Raw genomic sequence first — 28,000 nt, 5'->3', positions numbered from 1 at the left:
CCCACTCTCATAACACCGCCTCCTCCGCGCAGCCGGCACAGTGGTGTCCGTCTCCTCCGGGCCCTGGACGTCGAGGCCGAGAGCCCGGCGCCCCACGGAGCTGTCCAGCGCCCGACCGACGCCAAGCCCAGCCCCGCGGGTGGCCCGGGCCCCGGGCCTCCTCGGGCCCCCGGGCCCCCGCGCGATGTTTCCCAAGGAGACTGCGTGGAACATCTCGTTCGCGGGCTGCGGCTTCCTGGGCGTCTACCACATCGGCGTGGCCAGCTGCCTCCGCGAACACGCGCCCTTCCTGGTGGCCAATGCCCGCCGCATCTACGGCGCGTCCGCCGGCGCGCTGACCGCCACCGCGCTGGTCACCGGCGCCTGCCTGGGTGAGGAGCCGGCTGGCACCGGGCGTCGGCCAATGGCGAGGGGCCCGCGGGGAGGCGGGGCCCGGCTTGTTTTCCTCGGCGGGTGCGGGCGGAGCCTGGTTGGGACGGGCCCGATGGGGGCGGGGCAGGGGAGAAGGGCTGGGCTGGGCTGGGCTGGGCTGGGCTGGGCTGGGCTGGGCTGGGGGCAGGAGAAGGGCTGGGCTGGGCTGGGCTGGGCTGGGCTGGGCTGGGCTGGGGGCAGGAGGAGGGTCGCGTCGGCTGGAGGCAGCCAGACTGCCCAGACGGACCTCGGCCCCAGCAACGCCGAGCCCTCCGTTTGGGTCCGTGCCTGGGACGCTCCCAGCCCCCGGGTCCTCCCTGGGTCACTCGGTCCCTTCTTCTCCGCCCATCAACCTTCTGGGACCTCGAAGTTTACCGTCCTGAGGCAAGAGGCCGCTGAAACCTGCTTTGGGGGCACCTCCCCCATGCCCCATTCTGGGCTGTTTGGGGACTGTCCGAGGACGAGGCAGAGGAAGGTGATGCCACCCGCTCGGGGGCTCAGCCACAGATGGCTGGCCTTTCTTCCAGAGAGGCTTCCTAGAAGTTCTTGAGTTTGGGCCGTTGCCTTTAAAACCCAGGCCGGAGGGCCCTCTACCCCGCTTCTGGCTGGCATGGTCAGGCCCCATTCATTCAAGGCTCTGCCTTTGTTGGTGTCAGTTGGACCGCTTCGGTACACGGATGAGCTTGGCTTCTGCACTGGGCCTTGCAAAACCAGTGAGAACTTGGTCACAACCACAGGTCGCCTTATGTGGCGGGGGCTACTTTCACAGTTTAGGAAACTGAGGCAGGCTCAGGATAACTCACCCTTGAACTCTCAGGCAGATGTCAGGAGATGGAAAGGCAGAAAATGCAGGTCCCCTCCCCCATTTCTCTTCCCCCTCACTGCCTTGTAAGCCCTGCAGCAGAGTGGTGGGATTTTGGAACTTGGACGGGGCCCAGGCTGGCTCTGCCTCACTAACCCCCAGAGGTTGGAGCTGTTAGGAAGTCTGGCAGTCTCTGTCGTCTGTCCTGGTTCCTCAGGACTGGGGGCCAAAGAATCCTGTCCTGTGGCCCCCTGTGTCCACGGGACGATGAGCAAGCTGTTTTCCTGAGACCTGCCCCTGACATAAGTGGGAAGGGTTGAAGGGTCCAGCCAAACCCATGATTCCCCTTTTCCCTGTGTGTGTGTGTGTGTATGTGTGTGTGTATACACAGGGGGCCAGCATCTGCCTGATTCTTCAAATCAGGGTAGGGCCCCAGCTGTTCTGGTCACCTCTGTTCTCAGTCTGGTGACCTTTGCCTCTGCCCAATTCAGTTCCGGAGTCTTGGAAGTGGAGAGCCTGACTTTCCCATCTCCCACAGAGGGTCCCCTCAGCTCAGAGGGAGGCTGGCCAACAGAGAGAGAGAGGAAGGGGGCCCTGGGTCCTGAGAGGACCCCTTCCCAGACCCCAGCCTACCTGATAGAGAGCGGGGTGGGAGGTGGGGGTGTCCTGTGGTTGTTCAGCCCTGCCAGGGGCTCCATCCTCAAGCTTCCCTTTGTGATTCTGGGCATGGTCTTCTGCTCTCAGCCTCAGTTTTTTCATTTGCAAAATGGGGCTGATACTGGCACTCAAAAATAGGACTTGAGGTGTAGTAGGAATCCTCCCCCAATCTATTCCAGTTGGAATGCCAAGGTCAGCAGGCTGAATAGGGCTTGGGCTCAGCACTGCCCATTCTGGGTGAGAGTACAAATGGTTTTTGTGGGGGGCAGGCAATCCAGGTTGGGTGACCTGCTCAGGGTCACACAACTAGTACATGTTTGAGGCTGGATTTGAATTCAGGTCCTTCTGACTCCAGGGCCAGTGTTCTATCCACTGTGATCTAGGGCTCTGTTTCCCAGCCTCCTTAGGAAGGAGGGGAGACTCTCATCCTCAGTCCAGTTGCACTTCTCCAATTCCTCCTCCGTATTGTTTGTTGAGGGGGGTTGTGTGAAGTGATGCCACCTCCAGTTTCTCCAGTGATTGGGTTCTGAAGGCAGGAGACCAGGTCCTGGTTTGTGCCAGTGCCCCTGGGGGGATATCCTGAGGCTGATCCTTCATGCCCACCCTGGGAGGATGATGCTGACTGGAGCCTTTCCCTTGTGAGAGGGTGGGGCCTGGAGTCTCTCCGCTCCTTCCCCTCATTCCTTTTGGGTCCTGTCCAGGTGAATTCTGGCCTGGGAGTGCCTGGTCCATAGACCCTGGCCTCAGTGAGACTCAGTCAGACTGAGAGCCCAAGGAGGGCTTTGAAGGGATCCTGTGGATCCCTCTCCTTTTAGAGATGGATGACGTGAGGCCAGAGTGGGGAAAGGGGGGCGGGAGGAAAAGAGAAAAAGAGAGAGAGAGAAGGAGAGGAGAGGAAAGAAAGGAGAAACAAAGGAAGAAACAGAGAAGGTGTGTTCTGCTAGTTCCATTTTCAGGGAAGTGTCCAAGGTCACCTATCTAGGCAGTAAGTAGCAGGCCCTAGAGGGCATGTAATGCCCACACCCTGGCTCTGGTCCAGGCATGTGGTGGGTAGATGGGCTCCTGGCCCCAGCTCCTGGGAGAGCCCTGGCCCTCAGGTCCTGTGCGGCAGACCAGAAGTTAGCTGGGGCTCCTTCTTCCCTCCCTGGAGGTCCTGCTAGCAGATGCCTCCCCCTGCCCCAGTATCTGCCTTGGCCTGAGCTCTGCTCCCACAGTAGCCAGGACTGGGGCTTCCTGGGCCAGACCATCTAGTGGCTACAAAACCCCTGGGACAGGCCAGGCCTCTGCTCCTGAGCCCTCCTATGAAGGTGCTTGGGTAGGGGGCAGGGGTGAGCCCAGGCAGGACAGACAATCTCTCATTCACACTGGGGCGGGGGGGTAGGGGTGGAGGTGGGGGGGTGGCTCTTCTTGGGCCTCCCTCTCACCAGGAAAGGGTTCAGGTCTCCTGCATCTGAGGCTCTTTAGCCAGCCCATCATACATGAAAGTACACAAAGAGAAGTTAGGGTTACCCTCATTTTGGAGGTGAGTGAGCTGAGGCCAGAGAGGGGCAGGATGTGTGGAGAGTCCAAGGCCTTGGGGCATTGCCCTCTGACCTCCTCATCTCATGCCAGGTGAGGCTGGTGCCAACATCATTGAGGTGTCCAAGGAAGCGAGGAAGCGATTTTTGGGGCCTCTGCACCCTTCTTTCAACCTGGTGAAGATCATTCGTGGGTGCCTCCTGAAGATCCTGCCAGACGATGCTCACGAACATGCCAATGGGCGCCTGGGCATCTCCCTGACCCGTGTGTCCGATGGCGAGAACGTGCTCCTGTCCCATTTCAACTCTAAGGAGGAGCTTGTCCAGGTGTGTGTATTTGAGAGAGTGTGTGTGAGTGTGTGTGTGAACGTATGTGTCAGTGTGTGTGTGAATGTGAGAGTGAGGGTGTGAATATGTGAGTGTGTACATGGGACAGTAATTAGGGTTGGGGAGAGCATGCATGTCTCCTACAAGTTGGGGGGTGATGTACATCTGTATACCCATGTGCCCTCCCAGGGAATGCCATGGTAGGGCTTGGCCTGTCTCAGGCCCTCATTCCTGTCTCTGTCTCCCAGGCCAACGTCTGCAGTACCTTCATTCCCGTGTACTGTGGGCTCATCCCACCAACTCTGCAGGGTGTGGTGAGTGCCATGCCTTCCTTCTTTGCTTGGCAGGGCAGTGGGAGGGAGTGGGGACATTCATTCTTACCACAGACCTCACTGAGCTAGTAAGGATGGAGTTTGGGGAAGAATGCTCCCTGGGGCCCCCCCTTCCCCCAGTTACACAATTGGGAGGCCTCCTTTGGGGAAGGAGGGGCCTGGCCTGTCTGACTGCAGCAGTTGCCGCAGCTCTTGAGCCTGGGGTGAGCGGGCAGAGGGTCTGGTCTGGCCCAGTGGGTAAAAGGTGACAGCTTGGAGCTGGCACCAGTCAGGAGTGGTTAATAATAGCCCTGGAGAGGCCAGGAGAGGGCATGGTTACATGAAGTAGGTCCCAAAGTGGTGCCACCACCCCCCGTCCCCACCCCCAGCCAGTCTCTCCTGTTCTTGGAAGAGGGCGTGGGCTCAGGGGATGGGCAGGCCCTTTGGGAGATGGGGGCACTGACAAACATCTCTGTGCTTGCGGCCCACAGCGCTATGTGGATGGCGGCATTTCAGACAATCTGCCTCTCTATGAGCTGAAGAATACCATCACGGTGTCCCCCTTCTCAGGGGAGAGTGACATCTGCCCCCAGGATAGCTCCACCAACATCCACGAGCTTCGCGTCACCAACACCAGCATCCAGTTCAACCTTAGAAACCTCTACCGGCTCTCCAAGGCTCTCTTCCCCCCAGAACCACTGGTGAGGGCCCCATCAGCTGGGAAGGTGGGGCACAGGGGATAAGCATTGATGAAGCCCAGGGCTTGGCATGCACCAAGCGCTTTGGAATTGCGATCCTCACAGCCACCACCAGGGGGAGGCACTGTGATTATCCCCATTTTGCAGATGAGAAAGGGATGAGAGAAGGGAACTTGCCCAGGATCACACAGCTAGGAAGGGGCTGAGATCTTCCCAGATACCCAGCCTAGTGGCACCATCTAGCTTTCATTGGAGACTGCAGCATCAGAGCTGACCCTAGAGGTGGCTTAAGGATCAGGGAGGCGCAAGGAGGGGGAAGCATCATTGTCCTAGGAGCAAAGTCTGGGAGGGCAGGCGAAGACCTAGAGGACAGGCTGAGGTCAAGGAGCTTTGGGTCACTTCTGGCTGGGATGGGTCTGCTCTTGAGGCAGAGCAGTTGGACAGGAGCCTGGCGAGGCAGGCTGGAGGCTGTGGCCGCAGTCGAGGTTGGCCTTGCCTTCCATGCGGAATGCCCACTTGAACAAGGGAGGCAGTCCTGGGGGTGCAGAGAAGTGAACATGGTGGAGAGACTCGGTGCATTTGGCAGCTGTCAGGATGGAGAGAGAGAGTGGGCCACTGAGGGTGACTCGGAGCAGTCAGATTGGAGAGTTCTTTCTGTCCTCATGGGATGTGGAGGCCGACCTTGGAGGCCAGGGGAGGAATGATATGTTGGACAGGTGGAGTGTGAGGGAGGGCACTGCCAGCGGGTCAGGCTGTGGGGCTTTGGTTCAGGAATCTGGCCGGTTGTGATCATGGAGCAGAAATGAGCCTGAGATCTGCAGAAACTGAACTCACCAAGGGAGAAAGAGGGGTACAGAGCCTGGGAAAGCCCCACTCCCTACTCTGATATTCAGGGCCAGCACAGAAGGCTAAGAAAGAGTGATCAGCCATGGCAGGGGGACAAACGGGGACACGACTTACAGGGGCCAAAAAGGAAAGAATCAGGGGTGGGGTGTGGCTGTGGGGGCAGTAGTGCCAAGGAGGCTGAAGGCTGAGAACCAGCTATTGGATTACGTGGTGCCTGGCCAGTGTCCAACACAGGTGGGGATTTTTGGAATGGGATCCAAGCAGGGACACAAAAGAGACTTGAGCTCCCCCTGAAATCCCAGAGTTGGCTGGCCTGCCTGAGCATGGATGGGATGGCCCTTTTCCCAGAGGCCTCCAGGCCCGGGGTCCCACGATCTGTTGGTCCAGCTCAGAGTCCCTCACCTGGGCAAGCTGGGCCTATCCTGTAGTCAGCAGCCCCTTGAGTCCAGAGCTTGAGTCCCTCCCCAACCTGTTCATCCCCCTGTCTCAGGTGCTGAGGGAGATGTGCAAACAGGGATATAAGGATGGCCTTCGTTTTCTTCGGAGGAATGGTGAGTGGAGGCCCCACCCCAGACCCCTGGGAGGGGAGGCATGAGCCTTAGGCAGATCAGCAAGTAGGGAAGCAGCAGCAGGGCCCCCAGCTCTAAAACAATGGGAGTGGTGGAAAGCAGTGAGGGAAACTGGGCCTGGTGGTGCATTCTATTGAAGTCTTTGCTGCCCCCTGCTGGGAAAATGGAGAGGTGCATCCCCCAGTTGATCTTGTCCTAACTGCCCAGGTCTCCTGAACCGTCCCAACCCGCTGCTGGCACTGCCCTCTTCTGGGAAGACCCCAGCCCCAGAGCAGGAGGAAGAAGAAGATGATAGGGAGAAGGAAGAAACAGCAGTGGCTCAGGGGGCAGTAGTCCGGGCCCAGGCCAGGCAGGGCGAGCTGTCCCTGGGGAATAGAGGCCATCCTGAAGACCATATCCTGGAGCACCTCCCAGCAAGGCTCAATGAAGGTACCCCCACTGAGGATTGGCGGAGGGGCAAGGATCCTGGACCCTGACCCAGGAGAGAGAGACCACAGACTGAAAGCTCCAGATAAGGGTCCAGGAGGGATGTGAGCATGGGTCAGCCCTCTGGTCACTAGCTGCCCCCTGAAAAGGGGCCAGTTAGGCCAGAAAGACCTCTTCCCTGGGAGAGGTGCTTAGAGCGCTTGAGGCAGCTAGAGGCTGGGTAACCACTGGTTAGGGAAGGCACAGTGGAGATTCCTTTGGCATAGGATTTGGGGCTGAGGCCACAGAGGGGCCTTCCCATTGTTCTAGTCTGTGACTCTGTGACATGAGAACTCTAGACATGGAAAAGGTGAAAGGGGGTCAGCCTTATTCTGCAAAGTGGGGGTGAGGAGCATGCAGATTTGGGCTGAATGTCAGGAAGTGTGTGAAAAAGATGAGAGCTAAAGGCAGGTGGTACCTCTGGAGGTGCGGGAGGAGAGGCTTGTGTGCAATTCTGACTAGGAATGACTGGAACCAGATGCCAGCCTCCTTTACAGCCAATGGTGTGGGCCTGGGCAGATGAGAGGAACCTCGACCCTATTAGACCTAAGGCTTGGGTCAATCAGGAAACATTAATTAAGGACCTACTCTGTACCAGGCAGTGTGCTAACTAAGCACTGGGGGAAAAGGCAGATCCTGTTCTCAAAGAGCTTGTAGTCCAATGAGGAAAAAAATACTCAGTGGGAAGATGCTGCCCAGATAAAATGAACAGACCCTGAACCCCACCCTGAGAAGAGGGAGTAAGGAGGGTAGGAGGGCTCCTAGGCTATGAACCTGGTGTCTGGGAGGACATTAGGACTCTGACAGTCATGGAGAGGAGAGCTTGGAAGAGGAGGAGAGAGCACAAGCTAAGTTTTGGTCATGGTTAGTTCAAGATGTTTGTGGTTCATCCTGTTAGAGATGTCTAGTATATAGATAGAGATGTGAGGGCTGGATACACAGATTTGAGACTTCTCAACATAGAGATGGTCATTGAATCCATGGGAGCCAATGAGATCACCCCATGAAGTATTATAGAGGACGAAGAGCAGACAGCCTGAGGAAGAGTCCTGAGGGCCACCCATGGTCAGAGGGCATGATGTGGAGGAGGATTCAGAAGAGGAGACAGAGAAGGAGCAGCCAGAGAAGGAGAACCCAGGGGAGCACGAGGTCCTGAAAACCTAGAGAGAAGAGAGGACCCAGGAGGGGAGGGCAGGCAACAGTGTCCAAGGCTGCAGAGAGGGTGAGGAGGAGGATGGAGAAAAGGCTTCCGGTGAGGATGGATTTGGACACAAAGAGGTCATGGGGGACTTTGGAAAGAAGAGTTTCAGCTGAATGATGAGGTCAAAAGCCAGACTGGGGAGTTGAGATGAAGAGGAGAGGAAGTGTAGGCATTGAGTTAGATGGCCTTCAGAGGAAGGAGAGAGATGGGACAAAAGTTAGCATGATGGATGGCTCAAATGAAGGTTTTTTGAAGATGCAGGTCCCTCTTGTTTGTATGCAGTAGGCAGCAACCAGTGCTCAGGGAGAGACGGAAGGTCAGTAAGAGAATGAGGATGGCAGCAGGGGCAGTCTGCTGGAGGAGCTGGGATGGAAAGGGATCGATTGAGCAGGAAGAGGGGTCAAACTTGGTCAGGATACAAGCCACCTGTGAGACTGGGGTGAAGGAGAGAGGGACAGAAGGCATCTGGGTCCCGGGAAATGAGCAAAGGACAAGGGGAGGAAGAACAAGCATTTACTTCATATTTTAAAATTTTATATTTCATTTTTTCCAATTACATGTAAAAACAATTTTAAATCTCCATTTGAAAGGTTTTTCAAGTTCTCGATTTTCTCCCTTCCTCCCTGGAGACCAAAAAATCCCCAAGAAAATTAAAAAAGAAAAAAAAGTGTGCTTCAGTCTGTACTAAAATGCTGTCAGTTCTTTCTCTGGAGGTGTATATTTCATCAGGAGTCTGTCTTGGATCATTGTATTGCTGAGAACAGCTAAGTCATTCAGAGTTGCTATACAATACGATGTTGCTATTACCATGTACGGTGTTCTCTTGGTTCTGCACACTTCATTCAGTATCAGTTCATATAAGTCTTCCAAAGTTTTTCTGAAATCCATTTCTTATAGCACAGTAACATTCCATCACAGTTCATAAGCTACAACTTGGAACAAGTTTTTCTTAAGCACTTGCTTTGTGTGCACTGTACTAAGTGCTTCACAGATATATTCTCAAGGTAGCCCTACAGAGTAGGTGCTGTTATTGTCCTTGTTTTGTCAAGGTCTCCCAGTGCATCCTAGGTCATCTCCAGTCATCCTGAGGAATGTCTGGTCACTGGATTCAGATGGCTCTGGAGGAGAAGTGAGGCTGGTGACCTGCACAGCCCTCCCTCACTCAAGACGAAGTCCAGTGCAAGTCATGTCCTCATTTCTCTGATGGCAACAAAGGATGAACATAACAACAATTGTCCCCATTTTACTGTTGAAAAAACGGAGGCAGACACATTAATTGACTTACCCATGGACCCACTGCTACTAATGCATTTGAGCTCTGCTCTTCCTGACTCCAGCCCCAGTGCGCTGTTCAGCGAGCCACAAGCTTTCAGTGAATAGTCACAGATTTTTCTGTCAAATATGAGACAGACCTTAGCTGAGAAGGTGGAAGAGCCACTGGGAAAGGTGAGAAAGTGAACTGAGAAGGGAGTCTAGCAGGATTGTCTGGCAACGCTGAGGGCCTGGTGGAGGTTGTGTTCCCTATATCTGGAGTGGACTCAGCCAGTGATTCTTCCCCCTGTTCAGCAGCAGGTGTGTGTGTAGGAGACAAGGTGACTCATGGGAGACATCTCAGTCTGAGGCTTGGCTGGGCAAGATCACCCATACAACAAAGGGTTAAGGGACTGACTCCAGAGAAGAGGACAGTGTAGAGTTGAATTGGTTCAACTGATGGGTCCAGATGGGGAATGGAAGGGAGATGGCCTGGAGATCACAGTGTGGATGGAGGACGGGGTTCAGAATCGTAAGGCAGAGAGAGAGATTGTGACCAGGTGAGGGGATTTCAGAGTTCACGAACATGAAGTGGTTGCATTGTGGCTGATGGCCACATGTTGTGCGTGTGTCTGAGGTGGGGTGGAGGAGCAGGCAGAGGGTAGCCATTGGTCAGGATCCTGGGGATCCCTCCCCCCAGGCCCTGGGCTGAGTCTCCATGGGTGAGCCTACCTTTCTTTGCCTGGCTTAGAGAGCAGGTGTGCACACACATGTTCATGCATGCTCTTTACTCTTGCAGCCCTGCTGGAAGCCTGTGTGGAGCCCAAAGACTTAATGAGCACCCTCTCCAACATGCTCCCTGTCCGACTAGCCACTGCCATGATGGTACCGTACACCCTGCCTCTGGAAAGCGCTGTGTCCTTCACCATCCGGTGAGTGAGCCCAGCTGCTGCTCAGCTCAGGATGTAGCTGGTGAGGACAGATGGGGAGAGGAGGCAGCTCAGGCCCTGATGGCTCCATCAGCCTGACCTTGCCTGGGGAGAAAACAGTCTTACAGCTCAGGGAGGAGGGCCAGTGATCTGGGAAGGTCAGGCTTCCTGGAGGAGATGGCCAGAAGGGTTGTGGGGGATGGCACTGGGGATCAGGGAAGGGAGGTGTGTAATGTATGTGGGAGCATGTATGTGCTCGTGTATGTGTGCCTGTGAATATGCACATGTGTGAGTGAAGGAGAGAGAAGCCTGGAGGATGGTGTTGGGGGGCGGGGAGTGAAGGGGTCATGGTTGTATTTGAGGAATATTAGTTTGGCCTGTGTGTTGTGGATGGAGCCCCCTGGGGGCAGGGAGGCCATTGACCTCATAGGAAGCTGTTTGTCCAGGAGAGAGGGTCTGAGGGCTGGATGGTAGTGGTGATATGGAGACATGTTACAGACCTAGAATTGATAGGAAATAGCATCTGATGCGGGGGAAGGGGGGAGAGAAAGTCCTGGATGATTCCTTTTTTAGGAACCTGAGTGGTCAGTGAGACATCAGTGCTCTTAGCAGGAATGAGAGGAAGAGAAACTGAAATTTGTCCTGGGCAGTGGATTATCTTCAGGAAGTCCTTGAAGCTGGCCTGGAGCTCAGGGCAGGGGGTGCAGAGTCATCTGGGCAGGCTAGGGGAGGATGGGAACCACAGAAGTAGCTGGGCTCATGACGGAGGAAGAAAATGTCAGAGGAGGCTGAGGCAGGAGAGGGGAGGAAGCCAACTAGAGAGTGGATTCCTGGGACCTTGGACAGCTCCAGCAGGGCAAATACCCCTCTGCAGGGTTGTGGGAGGGGAGGAGGCCCAGGGGGGACTGCCTTCCTTCCCACTGTCCACCTTCCCTGTCTGCAGCTTGCTGGAGTGGCTTCCTGATGTCCCAGAGGACATTCGGTGGATGAAGGAGCAGACTGGAAGCATCTGTCAGTACCTGGTGATGAGAGCCAAGAGGAAGCTGGGCAGCCACTTTTGTACCAGGTACCTGGGAGCTATGGGAGGGGTGGGGGTGGTCTCTGCCAGGGAGCTCAGAGGGAGCCAGGGGGAAGCTCTGTCCTCTTCTCCCCTCCCCCAGGGTCATGGGGCAGCCCTCTCCTCTTCTCCTGTCCTCTATGACCTTGCCCTTGCCCTTGCCTTCCAGGTTCACTGACCCCTTGGAGCTTCGTCGGGCACAGTCTCTGCCCTCGGTACCCTTGTCCTTTTATCGGGATGCCTTGCCTCAGTGGATGCGTAACAATTTGTCCCTGGGGGATGCAGTCGCCAAGTGGGAGGAGTATCAGCGCCAGCTTCTGCTGGGTCTCTTTTGTACCAATGTGGCCTTTCCCCCAGATGCCCTCCGAATGAAGCCCCCCGCCTCTGGGTCCCCTGCCCTCCCCCACCACTGAGAGCCCTGGTGCTCCCCTCAGCTCCCCTCCCCCACTTGGACTCAGTCCCAGGGCCCCCCCTTTGCTGAGGGCCTGGGTCTCTCTTAGGGAGGGAGGGAAGCTAAGTCTGCCCCAGACAATAATTATGTGTTCTGGGCCTAGGTCCCAGTGGGTAGCAAGGCCATCGGGGTTAAGGGTTGATGAACAGAGTAGACTTGGCTGAAAGCTCGTGGGGATGGGCCTGCAGCTCTGGCCCAGGCATGACCCCTCCCCCTCCCCTTCCCAGTCTCGGTTACTCCAGGGGGGGGGCGAGGCCTTTCCCTGTGACTCTGGATCCCCCAAGGGCCTCAGTTCCTGAGCATTCCTTGCCCAAAGTGGGCTGAGTCCCCCGGCTTTGGTCCTGAGGATTGGAGGGCTGATGTTTGGGGGCAGGAATCATGAGGCTGTGCCTTATCATCCTTGCCTTTTCCCCTTGGCCTCAGCCAGCTTTGTGGAGCTTTAGGCCCTCCAAGTAAGCAGAAGCAAGAGTGCCTGGTGTCTGGCCCAACATGGGAGAGGGTGGCTGGATCCCAGGAGGGGGCTGGGATGAATACATGGCCACCCCCCAGGAGCAGTATTACCCCCTGCTTGTGTCTACTCCCTGCATTTTACTGAAGAATGTAAGCAGAATTATTTATTTTGGTGACAATAGAGTAATAATAAAGACTGGCATTCAGGCCTGCTTCCTTATTCATGGCCACAGGGCAGGACCTGGCCTCCAGTCCTGCCTTCACTCCTTACTGGCCCTTGGGCAAGTAAGTCCCTCAGTGTCTCGGGTTGGAAGGGATCTGAAGCTTGGAATCCCGTTTCCACTTGCCTCAGAATCCTAGTGTCTACCCAGCTCTACTTGGAGTTTTGCAGCAGCAGCAGCTGAGGTGGTGGCCAAGATGGCCCCAAATCATGTCCACCCCTCCCCCTCCCCCTTCCCCTATGCCTCCAGATTCTGAGGCCGGCGATAAACATTAAATGCCCACTGGATTCCAAAGACCCAAGTCATGCCCTCTGGGAGGCTGGGGACTCCCTTGGGCATTACTGCTAGTTAAGGCTGACAGAGGGAAAGGGGGAGGGCGTTCCAATAGCACCAGGTTTGAGCTCAAAGGGGAGGGCTAGGAGACTGACCAAGGACTAGAAGAGGCAGGCTCCAAATACAGGGCAGACTGTCCACTGCTCAAAGCTATGGGGTAGTTGGACTCACCAGGCACGCTGACCAGCTGGAGCACTCCAGCCAGCTGGAACACTCCAGCCAGCTGGAACATCTCGAGTTTACTGTGTTTGCCCCTGGGGAATGCAAGACCAAGAAAAGAGAATCCCTGCCCTCACAGAGCTTTATTTGGGGGGGCTGGGGGTGGACCACGGGGCTGGCAGAGATGCCCAGGGCATTTGGCCAGATGTCGCCTATGAGAGTCCAGGGTTCTGTCCAGGGCAGCATTCTAGTCTCATGTAGAAAAGTCCAGGTCATGGATGGCCTGAGTAGAGTGAAGGGCTGCTTGGGAAGGGATAGATGAGAGGGAAGAGGCCACAGGCCAGGAACAGGGAGGAAGCTCCAGTTCTGGTCCAGGGGAGAGGCTGTATCAGCAGAGAGAAGGGGAGGTCGAGGGAGGATTGGGGAGATCTGGCAACCCATTGGCTTACAGATAATGATGAGAAACAGGGAAGACTCCAGGTACCTTGGAGAGTATTGGACGGAAGACGCTGAATTCTCTTGGGAACAGGTTGAATTGGAGATGCCAACTATAAGTGCCCAGTGGACAGTGGGCAATCTCCTGGAGTCAGGAGGGAGGAACGCTGGAGTCATCTGGGTCAGACAATCAGGGTCATCCAAGAACAAGGCAAGAGAGGAAAGGCTCAAGGCAGAGTCGAAGTGAGTGGCCAAATTTAGGTGGGGGAGCTGAACTGAGACCCCAGGAAGGAGGTGGTGGGGAGGATAAGCCTATCAAGTGTGGGGGGCAGTCAATCCAGAAGCAGAGCTCCTAATCTGAGCAAGTCTCCCCAATGCCCTGAAGGCAGGGGGCTCAAAGGGAATAGAAGAGCATGGCGTTATGCAAGAGGAAAGCACTGTGTGCCACTCCCTCCTTTGGCTCCTGTACAATGTCTGTTACGGCCTCTTCAGGCCTTTAACCAGCTCAGAGGTCCCTCTGGCACCTAGAGATCAGCAGTGGGTGACAGTGCTGGCCTGGGGGAGGCCCAAATGTCCTGGAGAAACAAGCCAAGACTGACTCCCCAGAGGGCTCAGTTGGCTGACTTTGGTGGACTTCTCCGGGCCTCAGTTTCCTCATCTGTAAGATGAAGGAGCCAGAGGCAGTGTATCTTGTGAATGGTCCTTCCAGAAGCTCTGTGATCTCCCTCCCTCCCAGCAGAGTCAGTTGGGGGGAGCAAGGGGAAAAGGATCTTACCCCATGCTCTCCAGGGTAGCCTCATGTAAGGACAACCAGGGTAGATCTGCCTTACTCCACCCCCTTCTGGGAACACCAGAGGCAGGGGAGACTGAGCTGAGCCCTGAATCAGAGGGAGTGTCAGCCCAGAGCTAAGCCTTCTGCAGGCCCCCCCCCCCAGTCTGAGGGAGGAATCCTGGATTGGAAGGCAGGGGGCACCCACAGGGGTGATCTGAAGCAGCTGGAACATCCCCCCACCCCATGGCCCCAGGGCCTTGGAGAGTTTCCTACAATAACCAATAACGGTGTCAGAGACTGCAGACTGGGAGAGCCTGCTGGGCCAGTCCCAGGCCTCCTTGTGTGTGTCCCTAGAGGCGGGTGCCTGTGGGGCAAGGGGCCAAACCTGGCCACACTGGCCCTTTCTGGTTCGACCTGATTCATTTGAGCCCTCCCCACACACACTCCAGATCAGACCTGGGCCAGTGCGGACAGAATCAGCCTGGATCCTCTGGATCAGCCTCTCGTGTTCCTGGTCTGCAGGTGGGGACACTGAAGCTGGGGGAAGGGAGGAAGACCACTCCCAGGGGAAGCCCCAGCTCTTCCACTGCCCAGGATGACTCCTGAGACCTCCAGAGAGGCCTGGACCTGGGGGGCACTAGGGCTAAGGGGCAAAAGGGGGAATGCTCAGCCAGGGCTCCTCCACTTCTCCTGACTGTGGCTTTAATGAGCCCCCAGAGACTTAGCACCCATGGGTTTCTGGTATGGGGGAGAATCCAGATTGGGTCAGGACCCTAGACTGTCTCCTCAGGATACCACCTGCCAACTGAGGGAGGACTGAGCCAGTCTGAAAAGGCTGCCCTTAGCAAACCCCAGGAATGGAGGCCCCTAACTGAAACATAAAGGAGATGCCAACAGAAGGGCCTGCGCACTCTCACATACAGAGTACACACAGAAATACATGGATATGCTCCACCAACCATCTCCATGGCGGCTCATCTTGGCGCTCTCTCTCACTCCCACGCACACAGCCACGTCAATGGTCCTGGGCCCTTCCCAAGGGCTAATGGGTGCCCCCTTGCCCCACCACCCTAGGATTGGAGCCCCTGCTGCTGTGTGCTCCTGTGTCAGGGCAGAGGCCCACAATTCGCTCCCACAGGCGCACACTGGAACCCCCTTCCTTCACTTTTACTAATCCCCTCTGCCTGGCCCCCCAGGGAGCACAAAATGCTAAGTCTTGGACACCCACAACTACAATGACAGGAGCTCTTGAGGGCGGCCGTCAGAGGGCTAGGGGTTCGGGGATTCTCTTTTGGGAGGAGGCTTGTCTGTCCCAGAGACAGCGGAGTGCCCCCAGCATGCTGCCTGGCCTCCAGTGCCCCTCCCCCAGCCATGCCAACGGGCGGCACACCTGGGGGGGCAGGGAAGGGGGCGCAGGGGAGGGCCACAGGGGAGGGGGCGCAGGGGCGCGGGGGAGAGGGCTGGGGGGGGGCGCGCGGGGGCCCTGGCCGAGCTCGGTTCTTACCTTCCTTTCATTCGATCGCTTGGGTTTCTCGGTGTCCGCCCAGGGCTCCCAGCCGGTGCCCGGCGGGAAAGGGGTTATGCGGCCGGGCCGGCCCCTCTCTGCCCCCTCCCCCTTTCCGGGAGGAGCCGCCGCCGCCGCCCTCCCGCCCGCCCCTCCCGGCCCGGGGCCCGGGGCAGCCCGCCGCAGGTGCGGACGCGGCTCCCAGGTAAGACCCGAGGAGGGCAGCGGGCCCCACTCCTAGGGTGACAGGGTAAGGGGGCACCCCTCCGCCCCGCCACTTCGCCATCCTTCCCCCCACCCTGCCCAAACTCTGCGGCCTGTTGGTGGGTCTCTGGCCTCCGGGCCCGGGCTCCCGGCTCCTGCCGTGCCCCGCTCCCGCCACCGACCCTGCTGGGGCTTTAGCCCCGAGGAGTTCAAAGAGGTAGCCGACGGACGCAGCAGGAGGGCACGGGGCGAGGGACCCGGCGAGAGGCACAGGAAGGGAGGCGGGACGCTGGGCCAGACACCGACTCCCTCCACACACACCCCATCCTCAACCCCCACCCCGAGCGGGGCCAACTTCTCATTCCAGTGGGTCACGGCAGGGGCCGGGCCGGAGATCTTTATTTCGGTCAGAGGCCCCTAGACAGGCTAAGCTTTTGGCTTCCATTGGTGCCCACCCAGGCCTGAAACTACCCACACTTGGTAAGCTGGGCTTGGGCACACAGCGGTGCCTTCTGGTGACCTCCCACCCTATCTCCTCTCTCCTCCACCCTTCCCCCAGTCCATCTAGATGAGGGGAGGGGATAGGGGCTGAGGCTGGGCAGCAGCCAGTAGACAGAACAACTGAAACCTCATCCCTACCTCAGTTTCCCCCTTTTGAACTCCTGTCCTTTTCTGGGGCCCGGCCACCTGGCTAGGGCCTCTGTCCCTCCCCCTTGTGGAATGCCAGTAAGGGGATCCCTCTCTCTTCCTCTCATTCCCCCCTGTCCCCTCCCATATGCAGTGACAGGTGCTGACCGAGGCCCTTGGGTGGGGCTGAAAAGCACCTGTGGAACCCTGCCCTGGGAGAGGAAGAGGTAGATACCTGCTCCAGGGAACCCTCACTTGCTCTGAGGGAAACTTGGAAGACAGTGGGAAATTGAGTCACCAATTGGGTCACACCATTGGCCTGGGCAGAAGTGGGGAGGGGAGTCAAAGAATCCTGGGCCTCTAGGATCCGCTGAGACCCTCTTCCAGTGAACAACCCCCAGATCCAGGCTTAGAGGCCTGATCTGTGAAGGCTGAGGTTGGCATTGCCAGGCGCTAGACCCCTGAGATCCCCTCCTGCCTCCTCCTCCTCACTCAGCACAGGCTCTGGGCCTTTGGGCTGAGATTTGAGCTGGGGAAGGAGGCTGGAGGTGAGTCACAGCGGCCCCTCCTCTCACCCAAGACCCAGAATGGGGGAGGCTGGAGGAAATAGCCAGGTAGAGTTACTACCACTCTCCTGCCTGTGGGGCCCCCTTTTTGCCTTGCAAATGGCTCCAGGACTATGAGAATGGGCTAGGGGGGAGGGGATTTAGGAGCACAGATGCCCACCAGGGTGAGGGTGGGGGGTGGCACATGCTTTCCTCCAGGGCAGGGCCCAGTGTTCTCCGTTCTCTGGGAGGTCCCGGTACTAAAGCGATTAGATCACCATGTGAACAGCCCCTCCCTGTTGGCCCAAGGTGCCCTGGCCAGTCTCCTTAACCCTTTCCTCACTTAATGTATGGGGGAAATGGGGATTCTGCACCACTGACCCACATCCTTGCCAGCTTGCCAGGTCAGTGGGCCTGGGAGCGGCAACACCTGGGTTCCTTAGATGACTTGAAGTGACCTTGAGGGAGGGGCTAAGTAGTTTCAGACCCTCCCAGACAATGGAATGGGAGCCGCTGCTCAAAGCCTGCCAGCAGGACCCACTGGTCAGTCAGTCATTCAATCAGAATTTCTGGAGCATGTGTAGAGTGCCCAGATCTGTGCTGTGGTGAGGCAGATTCCAAGTACCCCAGGGAAAGACCCCTTGGAAAGGCCAGATCCCTGGCTGTCTCCTTGACACTGTTTAGTGAAGGGGTCCAGCCCTCTCTCCCTCCTTCCTTTCCTTCCTCCTCTCCTCCTCTCCCCCTCCCCTTTTCTCCATTCTCTTTCTCCCACTGTCTTCTTCCCCTCTCTATTTCTTTTTATCCCTTTCCCCTCCTTTCTCTCTCTCCCCCTCCCTCTCCCTCTCTTCCCCTCTCTCCCTCTCCCCCTTTTCTCTCCTCCTTTCCCCCTTCCCTTTTCTCCATTCTCTTTCTCCCCTCCCCTTCTTCTCCTGTCTATTTTCATCTCGTCTTTCCTCTCTCCTGCTTCCAACATCACATATTTACTGATCCCTGCTGTGTGCGGGGCCCTAAAGTCTCTGTGAGAGGAAGCAGAACAATAGTGTGTCCGGTGCCTTCCCAGAGTTCACAGTCAGTCCAGAGGCAGATGCTGCCCCCCCCAGCCACGCCCAGTCCTGTCTTCATAGCTCTCCGGGTGTTTCTGCTGCCCCTCTGCCTCCTCCCCAACCTGAGCCCCCCAGATGTGGCCTTTGACCCTGATGCCTGCCTGCCTTCTCTTGGGTCTCTTCTTGGTCCACAGCCAGCTTCCCACTGCTGGAAATATCTGCAGGTTTAAGTCTCCCATTAGGGGCTGTCCTGGGAGTCAATCCCCCCAGCTTCCTTCCTCAGCTCCAAAGCAGGAGGGATGAGAAGCGGAGGTGGCCTTCCCAGACCAAACAGCTCATCTTCTTCCTCCCTCCTGCCTCTGATCAGGCAACAAGGCTGGGCTTGCATTCCCCTCACTCAGCTCTGACTTTGCTTCTCCATCAGCTTAGTTCAAGATTCTTCGCCTCCTACCTGGACAGTTGCGAGAGCCTTCTAAGGGTCTCCTTTGCCTCCAGCCTCTCCCCTCCCACAACTGCCAAGCCCAGCTCTCACCACATCAGTTCTTAATTCAAGAACCTTCAAAGGCTCCCTATTACTTAGAGGAGCAGAAGAAAAACAGCTCACCATTCAAGACTCCCCTGTCTCATTTCCACTCCTCTGAATCGTAGATCTTCTCCCCCTTCTAACCCAGTCACCTCAGACTGCTCAGACCTCTCCCTATTTCTCCAAATTTCATTTACTCCTGTTCAAGACCCATTCCCAACCTCCCAGAAGTCAGCCTGGACTGACCCAGCCCACTCGATCTCTGCCCCCTTTGCAGATCTGTTACCAGTAATGTGGCCTATGACCTCCCACTGTTCCTGCAACTCCAGGGATACAGAAACTCAGAGGGGGGAAATTGGGAATGTCCTGGGGGCTGGGAGCAGGGGTACAGGTGTGCTTTGAATTGCTTTGGGATGGGCAGAAAGGAGAGGGATAGGGGAGGAAGACATGAATGGGGTATGACCTGAACAGACTGTCCTGTCACATCAAGGACTTTGATACATCAGTGTATGTGTGTGTGTGTGTGTGTGTATCTGATCTGTGCGTGTGGTTAAGCATGTAGGTGAAGGTCTGCACAATTTCATGAGATGAGGAAAGCAGCACTAACTTGTCTCTGATTCCAACAGCAGGGGACAGGGGAGTCCCAGCATGTCTAGCCCTGGGGAGCCCACCAGGGCTGGGCCTGAGGAGAAGGAGGAGGAGGAAGGGCGCCTGTCCAGGGATGCTCCCAATCCCTCAGGCTTGACTGGGGACATGGAGACCTTGACAGATTCAGGGGAAATGCTGGCGAAGGCCCGAGAGCTCTTCCTCCTCTGTGATAAGGAGGCCAAGGGTTTCATCACCAAAATGGACCTGCAGGTGAGGGTCAGGCCCCCAGGCCCAGCTCCCCAAACCTTGTAGTCACTTCTGGCCTCCTTTTCTTACCACCCTGGCCCCTCTTCTTCAGAGGCTGCAAAACGAGCTCCCCCTGACCCCGGAACAGCTGGAATCTGTATTTGAGAGTCTAGACCAAGGCCACACAGGCTTCTTAACACCCCGAGAATTCAGCATGGGCTTGGGTGAGTAAACTACTCACACGCATGTAAGCACGCAGACACATGTGTGCACTCCTGCACAGGTACAGCCATGCTGCATTCCTGGCATCATCCTCTCCAGAGCAGGGTAAGCCTGACCCTACTCAATCCTCTGTGAGCCTGCTGAGCAGATGAGGGGGAGGGTGGAAAATGGGCTGTAAACAGGGAGCTTGGGAGCATTGAGCATCCCAGACATAACTCAGGGCCTGAGATTTGGGCAGCTCTGAGGCCCCTGAGGGAAGGGTTAAGTGTCTCCCAGTGCCTGACTGAGAAAGAGACAGCAAACACAGTGTGTCTGCACAGCTCATGTGATCCGTCAGTCTCTACCTTGTCACTCCAACCTTGGGGGTCCTCCATGGGGCAGGCCCTCCTCTACTCTCGAAACAAAGTGAGGAGGGCACCCAGGCATCCACCCAGTCCCCAGGGTGAAGAACCCGACCCCTTCCTATTCCCAGAAGTTTAGCTGGAGAATAGGGCAGAAAAACAGGAAACTTGGGTGGGGGAGCAGGATGTGAGGAGGCAGCAGGCGACAGGGATGGTGGAGTCTGAGCTGGTATTAGGAGCCTGGGGAGGTGTGTTTGGTGGGGATCAGGAGGCTGAGAAGCCATCTCTTTTCCACACCAGTGGGGGACCCAGCCCCAGTGATGCTCTGGGACCCTGTCTTTGCAGGAACATTTGGGGGAGTGGACATGCCCAAGGGCTTCCCCTCCTTGGAGCCTAAGGAAGAGACCTTTGAGTCTGGCTGGCCTAATGCTTCAGGGCCCAGAGCATCAGAGGAAGAAGAGGCAGCAGTGGAGGAGGACCGTTTCTGGGCCACCATGGAGCAGTTGGGGGCCGCCCATATCCTGAGAGAGTGAGTCTGCAGCTGGGGAGGGACTAGCCCTATCTCTCCCAGCCTGTGTCTGTGTGTCTGGCTTCAAGTGGGTGCATGTGAGGGGGCACGTGCATGGGGCATGTGGTTGGAGTTGAGTGACTGTGGTCAGGGTATCGACCCCATGTCCATGAGGTCCAGGCTCTGAGAGAGTTTGCTTCCATTCTGTGTGTATGCACATACATGTGGACATATAAACATGCATGTGCTCATGAAAGCAATGCCTGTGGTTTCTGCAGAAGTACCTGGGAATGATCTACAATGTTTGCCTTTGAGAAGGCCCACATTGCAGACACACAGAAAGCCCCATGCATGCACTGCGATGCTTGAGCTCACACACACAGGCACAGGCAGTAGGGCACAGAGCCCCTGGATTTGCTTGGGATAAGGGGGGGGCTTTTCTGTAGGGAAACAGAGAGGAGGCTTGCTCTGTGATGCGGTGTAGGTGAAAGCTCTGGGAGAGATGGGGGCTAGATGAGGCTGTTTGACAGCTCTGTTTGTCTGAGTGACCAGTCTCCAGAGAGTCAGGCCGTTGATGTCAGTTAGGAAGATCTCCAGTGGAGTGCCCCTGGGCTCTGGGCTTGGCCCTGAGCTGTGTGCCTTGGGTGAAGGCTAAGATGTCCTGCTTACCACACTGGCATGGGAAATAAAGGTCCCACCATCAGGTGGGTGACAGGGGCCAGAATCTAAAAAGATCTTGGCAAGGCAGAGGATTGAGCCAAAAGGAAAAAGATGCACTTTCATCATAGGCTTCATGTTTTGTCCTTCCCTTTGTTTACCAGACCACTTTCACAAACATGAGATGGGGAGACTTGGTTCAAGAGCCTCCAACAACGATCTGGGAGTCTTAGTGGCCCCTAAGCTCAGCAGAAGTCATCAGGGTGGCAAGGATGGGAGGAGGTTGCATAGAGCAGAAGTGATCCTAGGTGACCTTTGGGGAGCTACCCTCCTTGCCTAGGGAGGGGAGGGTCCCTCTCTGCTCTGCTGATTGTGCCAACAAAGGGCTGGATGTGGCATCTTAGAGAGGCTGTAGACACTTGGCATGATGTCCAAAATAGGGAACAGGTCAGGGAGGAGCTCTCAGAGCTAGGGAGCTCCAGGTGCCAAGCCTCCCTCTGATGCCTCATCCTGCCCATGTGCCCAGGGCAGACCCATGCCTTCCACTCTGGGAGGTGCCCTAAGTGCCCACTGTTGCTAAAGGGAAGTCCCAGGGTGGAGGCCCCAACCATTCATCCCCCAACCCACCAGTGCTTCAGACAGGACAGTCTGGTGGATAGGGGGAGCCAACCTTCCTCGGCTTGGCCCTTGAGGACTGACCAAGGAGAGGGAGCTCCAGAGGTCCATTTTGACAGGATGGCACAAAGAACAGTCAAGCTGGGGTGCGGGAAGGGAGAGTGGCAGGGCCTGCTCTAGAGGGCTACACCTCTTTCCCACCTGTATGCTAGGCAGGCCCCTTAGGCCTAGGGTCACTGCGTGGCCCGGAAGGTACCTTCCAGGGAGAGGGGCTAGGTTGGATGAGATCCCCATCTGGGTATAAACAGTTCACCTACGGGAGCTGTCAAATGTCAAATTTCCAGCCTGAAATCCTAGGACCTCTTCCTGGGGGCAGGGAGGGAAAATGTCTGGGAGCCCTGGGAGGGCATTCTCCATGATCCCTGCTCTCATCTCTACAGGCAGTGTGAGGTGCGGGCCCTGTGGGGCCAGCTGCAGCGAGAGCACCCAGAGCTCCTGGGTAGCTTTGAGGAAGTCCTGGTACAGGTGTCCTCCTGCCTGGGGGAGGCAGCGAGGGCCAGAGAGACCGTGGAGCAGGCCCTGTGGAGGTGAGAGGTGGGGTGGGTGCCTGGGGTATGGGTGTGAGCATGTGTGTCTCAACTCTACACACCTAGAAGCCCACACAAAGGACTTTTGGGCCCAGGCTGCTGGATGTGACAGAGGCTAGTAGGTCAGGCTGTGGGCTCTAGTGAGCTGCTGGAGTTAAGTGGCCTGACCCAAGATGGTCCCTCAGGCGAGAGAGTGACCATGAAAAGGAAGTTCGCTGTTTATACGAGGAAATGGAGCAACAGATCTGCGCTGAACGGGAGCGGCTACAGAATCAGGTCTGGAGATGGGCTCCCATCATCCCGAGCCTTCTGCTTGGCACCCAGTTATAGAAGCTGGGGTGGGTCAAAGAGCAGGCTGACACCACCAAATAGGAACTCAGTGCCTTGCCCACATCAGGGACTCTTCCCTGGAGCCAACCAGGGTGCCTGGAGGATGGAGGGAAGTGGGACACAAGCCTGTGCTGTCTGTGAGGGCTTATGACATTTCCCGGTGCCCCTGCAGGATTCCTCCCGTCAAGACCGGGTCAGTCATATCCTACAAGAACTGCAAAGTAGGGACCATGAGCTGGATCGGGCCAGTCGGCGACAGAGAGAGGTGATGGGCAGCTGTGGGGAAGGGCGAGCCTGCCCAGGGCTCCTAAGGCTCCCTGTCATGGCCTTGTACCTGGAAGTGATGACTTCTCCTTCTCCATCGCCCCAGGGCTTGGGAACCCCCTTCCATGGACAAGTCGCTTGGAATCTCTTGTGGGGGATGATCCATCTATACCCTCTAGGTCACCTTGTAACCCTCTCCCACTTCCTCTGGGCTTTGGTGGAGCCCCGACTTACATGCCCTGCCCACTCCCTCCCCACGATAGCCAAGATAGACAGCGCTCCCTTCAAAAGATTCCAGATCCCTCTTTAAATCTGTGGATTGGTCTGGTCCCGCTGCCTCTTCTGCTCACTTCCATTCTTCCATGGCCTCCATCTAAGCAGGCCAAGATACCCCACCTTCCTCACTGGGGGCCCAGCTCAGGTTCCCCCTCCTCCAAGATCATACTTGACTCAAGGAGATCAGGCCCCCCTCCTCTTTCCCCCGACCCCTGTCACCCTGCTGAGTATTGGAGCCTGGGCTTGAACCCAAGCATTCTGACTCCAGGTGTTCTTTTCTTTTTGTGATAGTGAGAGAGTGGAGGGGGCAGGAAGAATCAGGAGAGCTGTGTCCAGCCCAGCCTCCCTCAGTCCCTGCCTTGAGGGCTCCGGGGCAGCCCCAAAGTGGCAGGCTTGGCCTCACCAGGAAGGCAGAGTGGAGAAACAAAGTAGAAAAGACCAAAGCTGGGAGTGATACAAAGTGACAAGTCTCAATCTCCAGGGGACCTATTGTGTTCATGGCCTGTAGGGGGCATGGCTAGGGAGGGCCCACTGGGCAGTACTCTCACTTCTAGTAGGGGTGGACCCTGAAAGGTGAGTGGGAGTCCAACATGTGGAGAGGAGGCCATTGTCTGGGCAAAGATGCAAAGGTGGTAAATCAGGAGCAGTCCTGTAAGACGTGGACACAGACAGCACAGAGGGCAACAAGTGGGGAGGGAGGCTATTGTGTCTACCCTGAGTCTTCTCCAGCTGAATATGCTCAGTTCCTTTAGCCCATCTTGTGACTTGGGCTCTAGGCCTCTACCCACCGTAGTTCTCTCCTCTGGGTCCTCTGTAGGGCATCTGTGTCCTGCCTTAACAGGGGGCACAGAGCTAAGCACAATCCTCCAGAGGAGCCTCACTCAGCAGGATTGTCCTGTTTCTGGACCTGGAAGCTCTGCCCTTTTTCACATCGCCTGAGATGGCATTATGTTCTTGGCCCTGTTGACTCAGATTGGACTCGCTCTGTACTCAAGCCCCTGTTTTCAGACAAACTTCTGTTTAGTTATGCCCCACCATCTTCTTCCACTCCCACGGAGTGTCCTTGGGGAGCAAGAGGACCAGTGAAGGCTATTTTTTTGTAATATACTTTTGGATCTTGACTGCCCTCCTCTGGGGTGAACCCTGCTTTGTGCCCTTTCAAGATTTGACAAGTGTGCCATCTGCTTCTTTATTCAAACTTCTGGCACAAGTACAAGGCCAAGTGTCCTTTATTCTCTGATGTCCTATCCTAGAGATGACCTTCCATAATGGCATGGAACCATTGGAGCTTTCTCCTTGGATCTGGCTATCTGCCCTCTTCCTGGATTCACATAATTGTGCCATTGTCTCATCAGATCCCTCCCACTCTCTCTCCACAGCATCATGAGAAATGTTAACGTGCTTTGCTGGACTCTAAGTAGACTATCAACAATGTTGTGTCCTTTACTATTTGGATGACCCAAGTTATTCTGGCATGACCTGGTCCCCATGAAGCCATCCTGGGTACCTCTTGGTGATTGTTGCTTCTTTTTGAAATATCCACTAATCATCCTTTTTAATAACACGTTCTAGCATCTTGACAGGATTCCAAAATCAAGCTCCCCAGCCTCACCTTTCCCCTCTTTGAAAATCAGGACCATATTTGCTCTTCTCCAGTCTTGTGACACTTCTCCCGTTCTCCATGGGGGGAGGGGAGGGGAGGGAGAGGCTCAACCCTCCTACTGGCCACTTCTTTTAATGCTGGATCTGGTCATTTGAATCTATCCAAGGCTCTAGGAGTTCTCTTATTCTCCTCTCCTCACTTGCTGATCACCACATCCCTATTAATCACATTTGTTCTGCCTGGTCTAGTCTAAGGAACATTCTCTTTGGCAGAGAAAAGAGGAGCTAGAAAAAAATTGATAAGTTTAGCTGTTCCTTGGTCATCAAGAGTTTTGGTTCCCCACACCCTAAGAGGGAATCCTGACCTTTCTATCACCCTCTTTTTTTTCTGTGGGCAGTGGAATTAAGAGTCCTAGCCTCTGGTTGCCCTCAGTCATTCTCCCACAAAGAAATGCCTGGGGAAATCAGACCCAGCCTCCCAGCTCATTGTGCAGGACTGGAGCTCTCCTAAGCCCTTCCATGTTCTTCCTCCTTTCTTCTTCCATGCTCTTGTGTCCTGTAGATCTGAACCAAATCAAGGGCCTTTCCTCCTCTCACCTTTTTATCATGTTTCAACCTAATTCAGGTGGTGAGTGCTCTGGGTATCCATATTGACATCTTCTTTCCTCCTTCTCCTTCTCTTCCTTCTTAAAAAAAATCAGTCATTCCTGGATGTTACCTCCCCCACCCCCATCTCATACTTCAGCTGTCCTTTGTAAGAAAGAAAAGTCATTAAGCACAAACCTCTGACCCATGGTACTGGCCAATGCATACAGCTCTCCCCCTGCCCCGTAGGCGTCCCCTTTCATTATCTCTTCCCAGAAAAGGAGGATGGTTTTTATAATTTTTCAGAAGGGTCTCCTTTGAGGGCTCTTTCTATTGAAATCTGTGTAGCTCGTGTGCACCTTCTGAACTTTCTCTGAGTTCTTCATTTTTGTCATTTGTTTCTGCACAATACCCTGAGACTGCGTGGTCATTCTGGCAGTTTGGGCACCCACTCTGTTTCTATTTCTTTGCTACCACAAAAAAGGCTGCTGCAAATACTTCATATGCTGGGCCTTTTGTGCCTGGTTTGGACCTCCTTGGAGCAGATGTGCTATGTTTATTTCCTTTGTGTTGATTCTCTATTTATATATGTCCTTGTTGTCCCACCCCCACCCCCAGCTGAAGCTCCTGCCCATGGGGATGGTCTCCATTCTCATGTGGATGGTCTCCATTCTCATGTGGATGTGTGTGTGGCACCTAGCATAGGGCCCAGCACAGTATAAGGCATTAATAAGCCCTTGCTGACTGTGAAAGACAAAGCTATCATTAAGACAAATTGAGAAATAATCATTTGCTCTGATTTGGGCAGAGGGAAAGCTCTGCAGCGTGCCCAGAAGATTGAAGTTCTGTCTCCCCTTTAGGTCAGGCCCCTGGCCTAGGTAGGAGGTCCTTTGTCCAGGCTCCTCATCCATTGCCTCTTTCTGTCTCAGTGGACCATACCAAATTCTACCAACCATTCCATTTTTGTTTCTGTTCAAGTGCTGCCTGCTTCCTGCATCTCCTCCCCTGAGTGCTTCCTCACCCTCCTCTCTACCCCCCCCAAGGCTCTGTGAAGTTGGACAGGCATTCCCAACTGTTCAGGTCCTCCTGTGTGCAGGGTGCCTAGGATGAAACAGGGGTTTTCATTCACCTGGGCTGGGCTACAGCCCTCAGGGGAGATATCTATCTCAGTAAGCTGGCTATTTTTAGTTTGCTGCATCCTCTGGAAAGGCATGTGCTGAAGGGGAAAGATGGTGGGACTTGGTGTCAGCATACTCCCTGGTGTGTCAGCCTCAGGCTGTCCATCTGTGAAATGGGGATAGTAATGGCAAGCCCTCGGCCCCATATGCCAGACAAGCAGAGCTGCTACCTTCTTTTCTTTTACCCTTGGGGTCTGGGCTGCTGAGGGAGCACCCAGACCTATCTTTCTTCCTCCCTCCTACCTGCCTTCTCCCAGTTAGAGCAGCAGCTGCAGCAGCGGACCTCAGAGCAGCTAGAGATGCAGGTACAGAATGCCCAGCTCTGGCTGGCGAATGAGGAGCTTCGGACGCAGCTGGAGCAGAGCCAGGCCCAGCTGGAGGTGACTCGGGAGCAGCTGCTGAGGCTGCAGGCTGAGGCTCAAGCTGAGAAAGAGCAGAAGCACAGGTCCTGCAGCAGGGGGTTGCCCACTCTGGCTGTGGGGGTTGGGGAGGGGCCCTGGGGTCCTGGGTCCCACTCTGAGAGCAGGCTTCATACCTCAGTTTCCCTTTGCCTTTCTCCTTGCCCATCATTCTCCTACCTGGAAAGAAGCCAGGTAGGGCCTAGGACCATCTACCCTGCTCTACCCTTCTGGATGAGAGGGGGCTAGAAATGACCTGAGCTCTGGGGATCCACTAGGGATCACGGAGCATGAGCCACAGGGGATGGGGGGGTGTCAGAAACATCCGAGTCATCTCCCTGCCCCATCCTACCCTGGCCCACAGGGATGTGGTCATTGTGTCCAGAAACATGCAGACGGAGAAACACAGCCTCCTCCGGCAGCTGGAGTTACTGAGGTGAGCTTGGGGCAGAAGCCAGGCTCACGGCCTCTCCCACATTTGGAAACGTTGTGCCCCTCTGTCTTCCTGGCTCCTCTCCCTCTTTAGCCTCAGTGGCTTCCACTTCCCCCTTTACCCACATCTCTCTACCCCCTTGTCACACCCCTGTTCTCTCTCTTATGCTGATCCCACCAGAGACCTGAATAGAAGACTTCGGGATGAGAGAGACATCTTCGAGGCCAAGAAGCTGGTTAGTGGGCAGAGGAGGAAGACTCTAGCTCCACCTGCCCGCTTCCCCCTGGGCCCCTGCTCTAGCTGCTGCCGCTGCAGTTGTCCCCATCGGGCCAGCCCTTGACACTGGAACCTGACTAAGGCAGGCCTCATCCCTCTTCTGGCTAGCTGGAGGCCCCAGCAGGAGCGCCTTCCCTTCACTGATTTCCATCTCATCCCAGGTCCCCTGCAAGGGCCTGGCTGCCCAGCGTCTGCTGCAAGACCAGGTCCAAAGTGGCCCATTTAATGGCGGCTCTAATGGGAGTAGCTGCAAATGACAATTCTGTTCCCTCCCCTTTGTGCTCCTGCTCCTGGGGTGTGGGAGGGACTGGGGAGGCCATGAGGCACCAGAGTAAGGCCAGGCCAGGAAGGACTAGGGCAGCCCCAGTTGGCTCAGGCTCTAGTCATGTGGCTGAAACCTCTTGTCCCCCCCAGCTCCTGGCCCAGGAAGCCACACCTCTCCTGGTCCCAAGCAGAACTGCATGAGGCCTGGGTCTGAACTGCCAAGATGAAGGATTAAACCCCAACGGCATCGTCCCTTCCTACACCCTGTCCTGAGTGGGATACATCAGAGCATACCTGTCCCCAAATATACCCACTAATGCAT

The 28,000-nt window shown here is 56.0% G+C and overlaps 2 protein-coding genes and 1 long non-coding RNA gene across 11 annotated transcripts; 2 read left to right on the top strand and 1 right to left on the bottom strand.

The window, feature by feature from the left end:
• Positions 1-3: 3 nt before the first annotated feature.
• Positions 4-12,148, top strand: PNPLA2 (patatin like domain 2, triacylglycerol lipase). The gene is made up of 9 exons (XM_072637391.1): positions 4-371; positions 3,482-3,714; positions 3,963-4,028; positions 4,517-4,726; positions 6,060-6,120; positions 6,346-6,567; positions 9,855-9,987; positions 10,928-11,050; positions 11,211-12,148. The coding sequence occupies exons 1-9, from the start codon at positions 185-187 to the stop codon at positions 11,452-11,454; spliced, it is 1,479 nt and encodes a 492-aa protein (XP_072493492.1). The 5' UTR covers positions 4-184; the 3' UTR covers positions 11,455-12,148.
• LOC140522222 (uncharacterized) lies at positions 8,302-15,461 on the bottom strand. The gene is made up of 2 exons (XR_011973250.1): positions 15,367-15,461; positions 8,302-9,050 (listed from the first exon to the last, which is right to left on the bottom strand). It is a non-coding gene; the product is annotated as an uncharacterized lncRNA (long non-coding RNA).
• Positions 14,312-27,999, top strand: CRACR2B (calcium release activated channel regulator 2B). Of its 9 annotated transcripts, none has more exons than XR_011973249.1 (11): positions 15,444-15,571; positions 18,935-19,166; positions 19,255-19,366; positions 20,051-20,234; positions 21,926-22,072; positions 22,258-22,348; positions 22,575-22,667; positions 26,565-26,752; positions 27,070-27,141; positions 27,319-27,620; positions 27,829-27,999. XR_011973249.1 is itself a non-coding variant. In XM_072637384.1 (11 exons), the coding sequence occupies exons 2-11, from the start codon at positions 18,957-18,959 to the stop codon at positions 27,877-27,879; spliced, it is 1,203 nt and encodes a 400-aa protein (XP_072493485.1). In that variant the 5' UTR covers positions 15,444-15,571; positions 18,935-18,956; the 3' UTR covers positions 27,880-27,999. The 9 variants fall into 9 exon arrangements, 8 of the variants coding, with proteins under 8 accessions (XP_072493491.1, XP_072493485.1, XP_072493484.1 ...); XM_072637384.1 differs by having other exon boundaries at positions 27,319-27,373; XM_072637383.1 differs by having other exon boundaries at positions 27,319-27,496.
• Position 28,000: the final 1 nt, after the last annotated feature.

Source organism: Notamacropus eugenii, chromosome 2, assembly GCF_028372415.1.
Source record: "Notamacropus eugenii isolate mMacEug1 chromosome 2, mMacEug1.pri_v2, whole genome shotgun sequence".
NCBI classification, from domain to species: Eukaryota; Metazoa; Chordata; class Mammalia; order Diprotodontia; family Macropodidae; genus Notamacropus; species Notamacropus eugenii.
The sequence above is the reverse complement of the archived record's forward strand: the minus strand, read 5'-3'. Positions and strand labels throughout refer to the sequence as shown.

Excerpts from the sequence above, each read along its gene's own strand:
- PNPLA2 (XM_072637391.1), top strand. The coding sequence starts at position 185 with ATGTTTCCCAAGGAGACTGCGTGGAACATCTCGTTCGCGGGCTGCGGC. Across the intron at positions 4,029-4,516 it reads CACCAACTCTGCAGGGTGTG|CGCTATGTGGATGGCGGCAT; the intron begins GTGAGTGCCATG and ends TGCGGCCCACAG. Across the intron at positions 9,988-10,927 it reads GCTGTGTCCTTCACCATCCG|CTTGCTGGAGTGGCTTCCTG; the intron begins GTGAGTGAGCCC and ends CCCTGTCTGCAG.
- CRACR2B (XM_072637386.1), top strand. The coding sequence starts at position 16,291 with ATGCCAGTAAGGGGATCCCTCTCTCTTCCTCTCATTCCCCCCTGTCCC. Across the intron at positions 20,235-21,925 it reads GCCGCCCATATCCTGAGAGA|GCAGTGTGAGGTGCGGGCCC; the intron begins GTGAGTCTGCAG and ends TCATCTCTACAG. Across the intron at positions 22,073-22,257 it reads GTGGAGCAGGCCCTGTGGAG|GCGAGAGAGTGACCATGAAA; the intron begins GTGAGAGGTGGG and ends ATGGTCCCTCAG.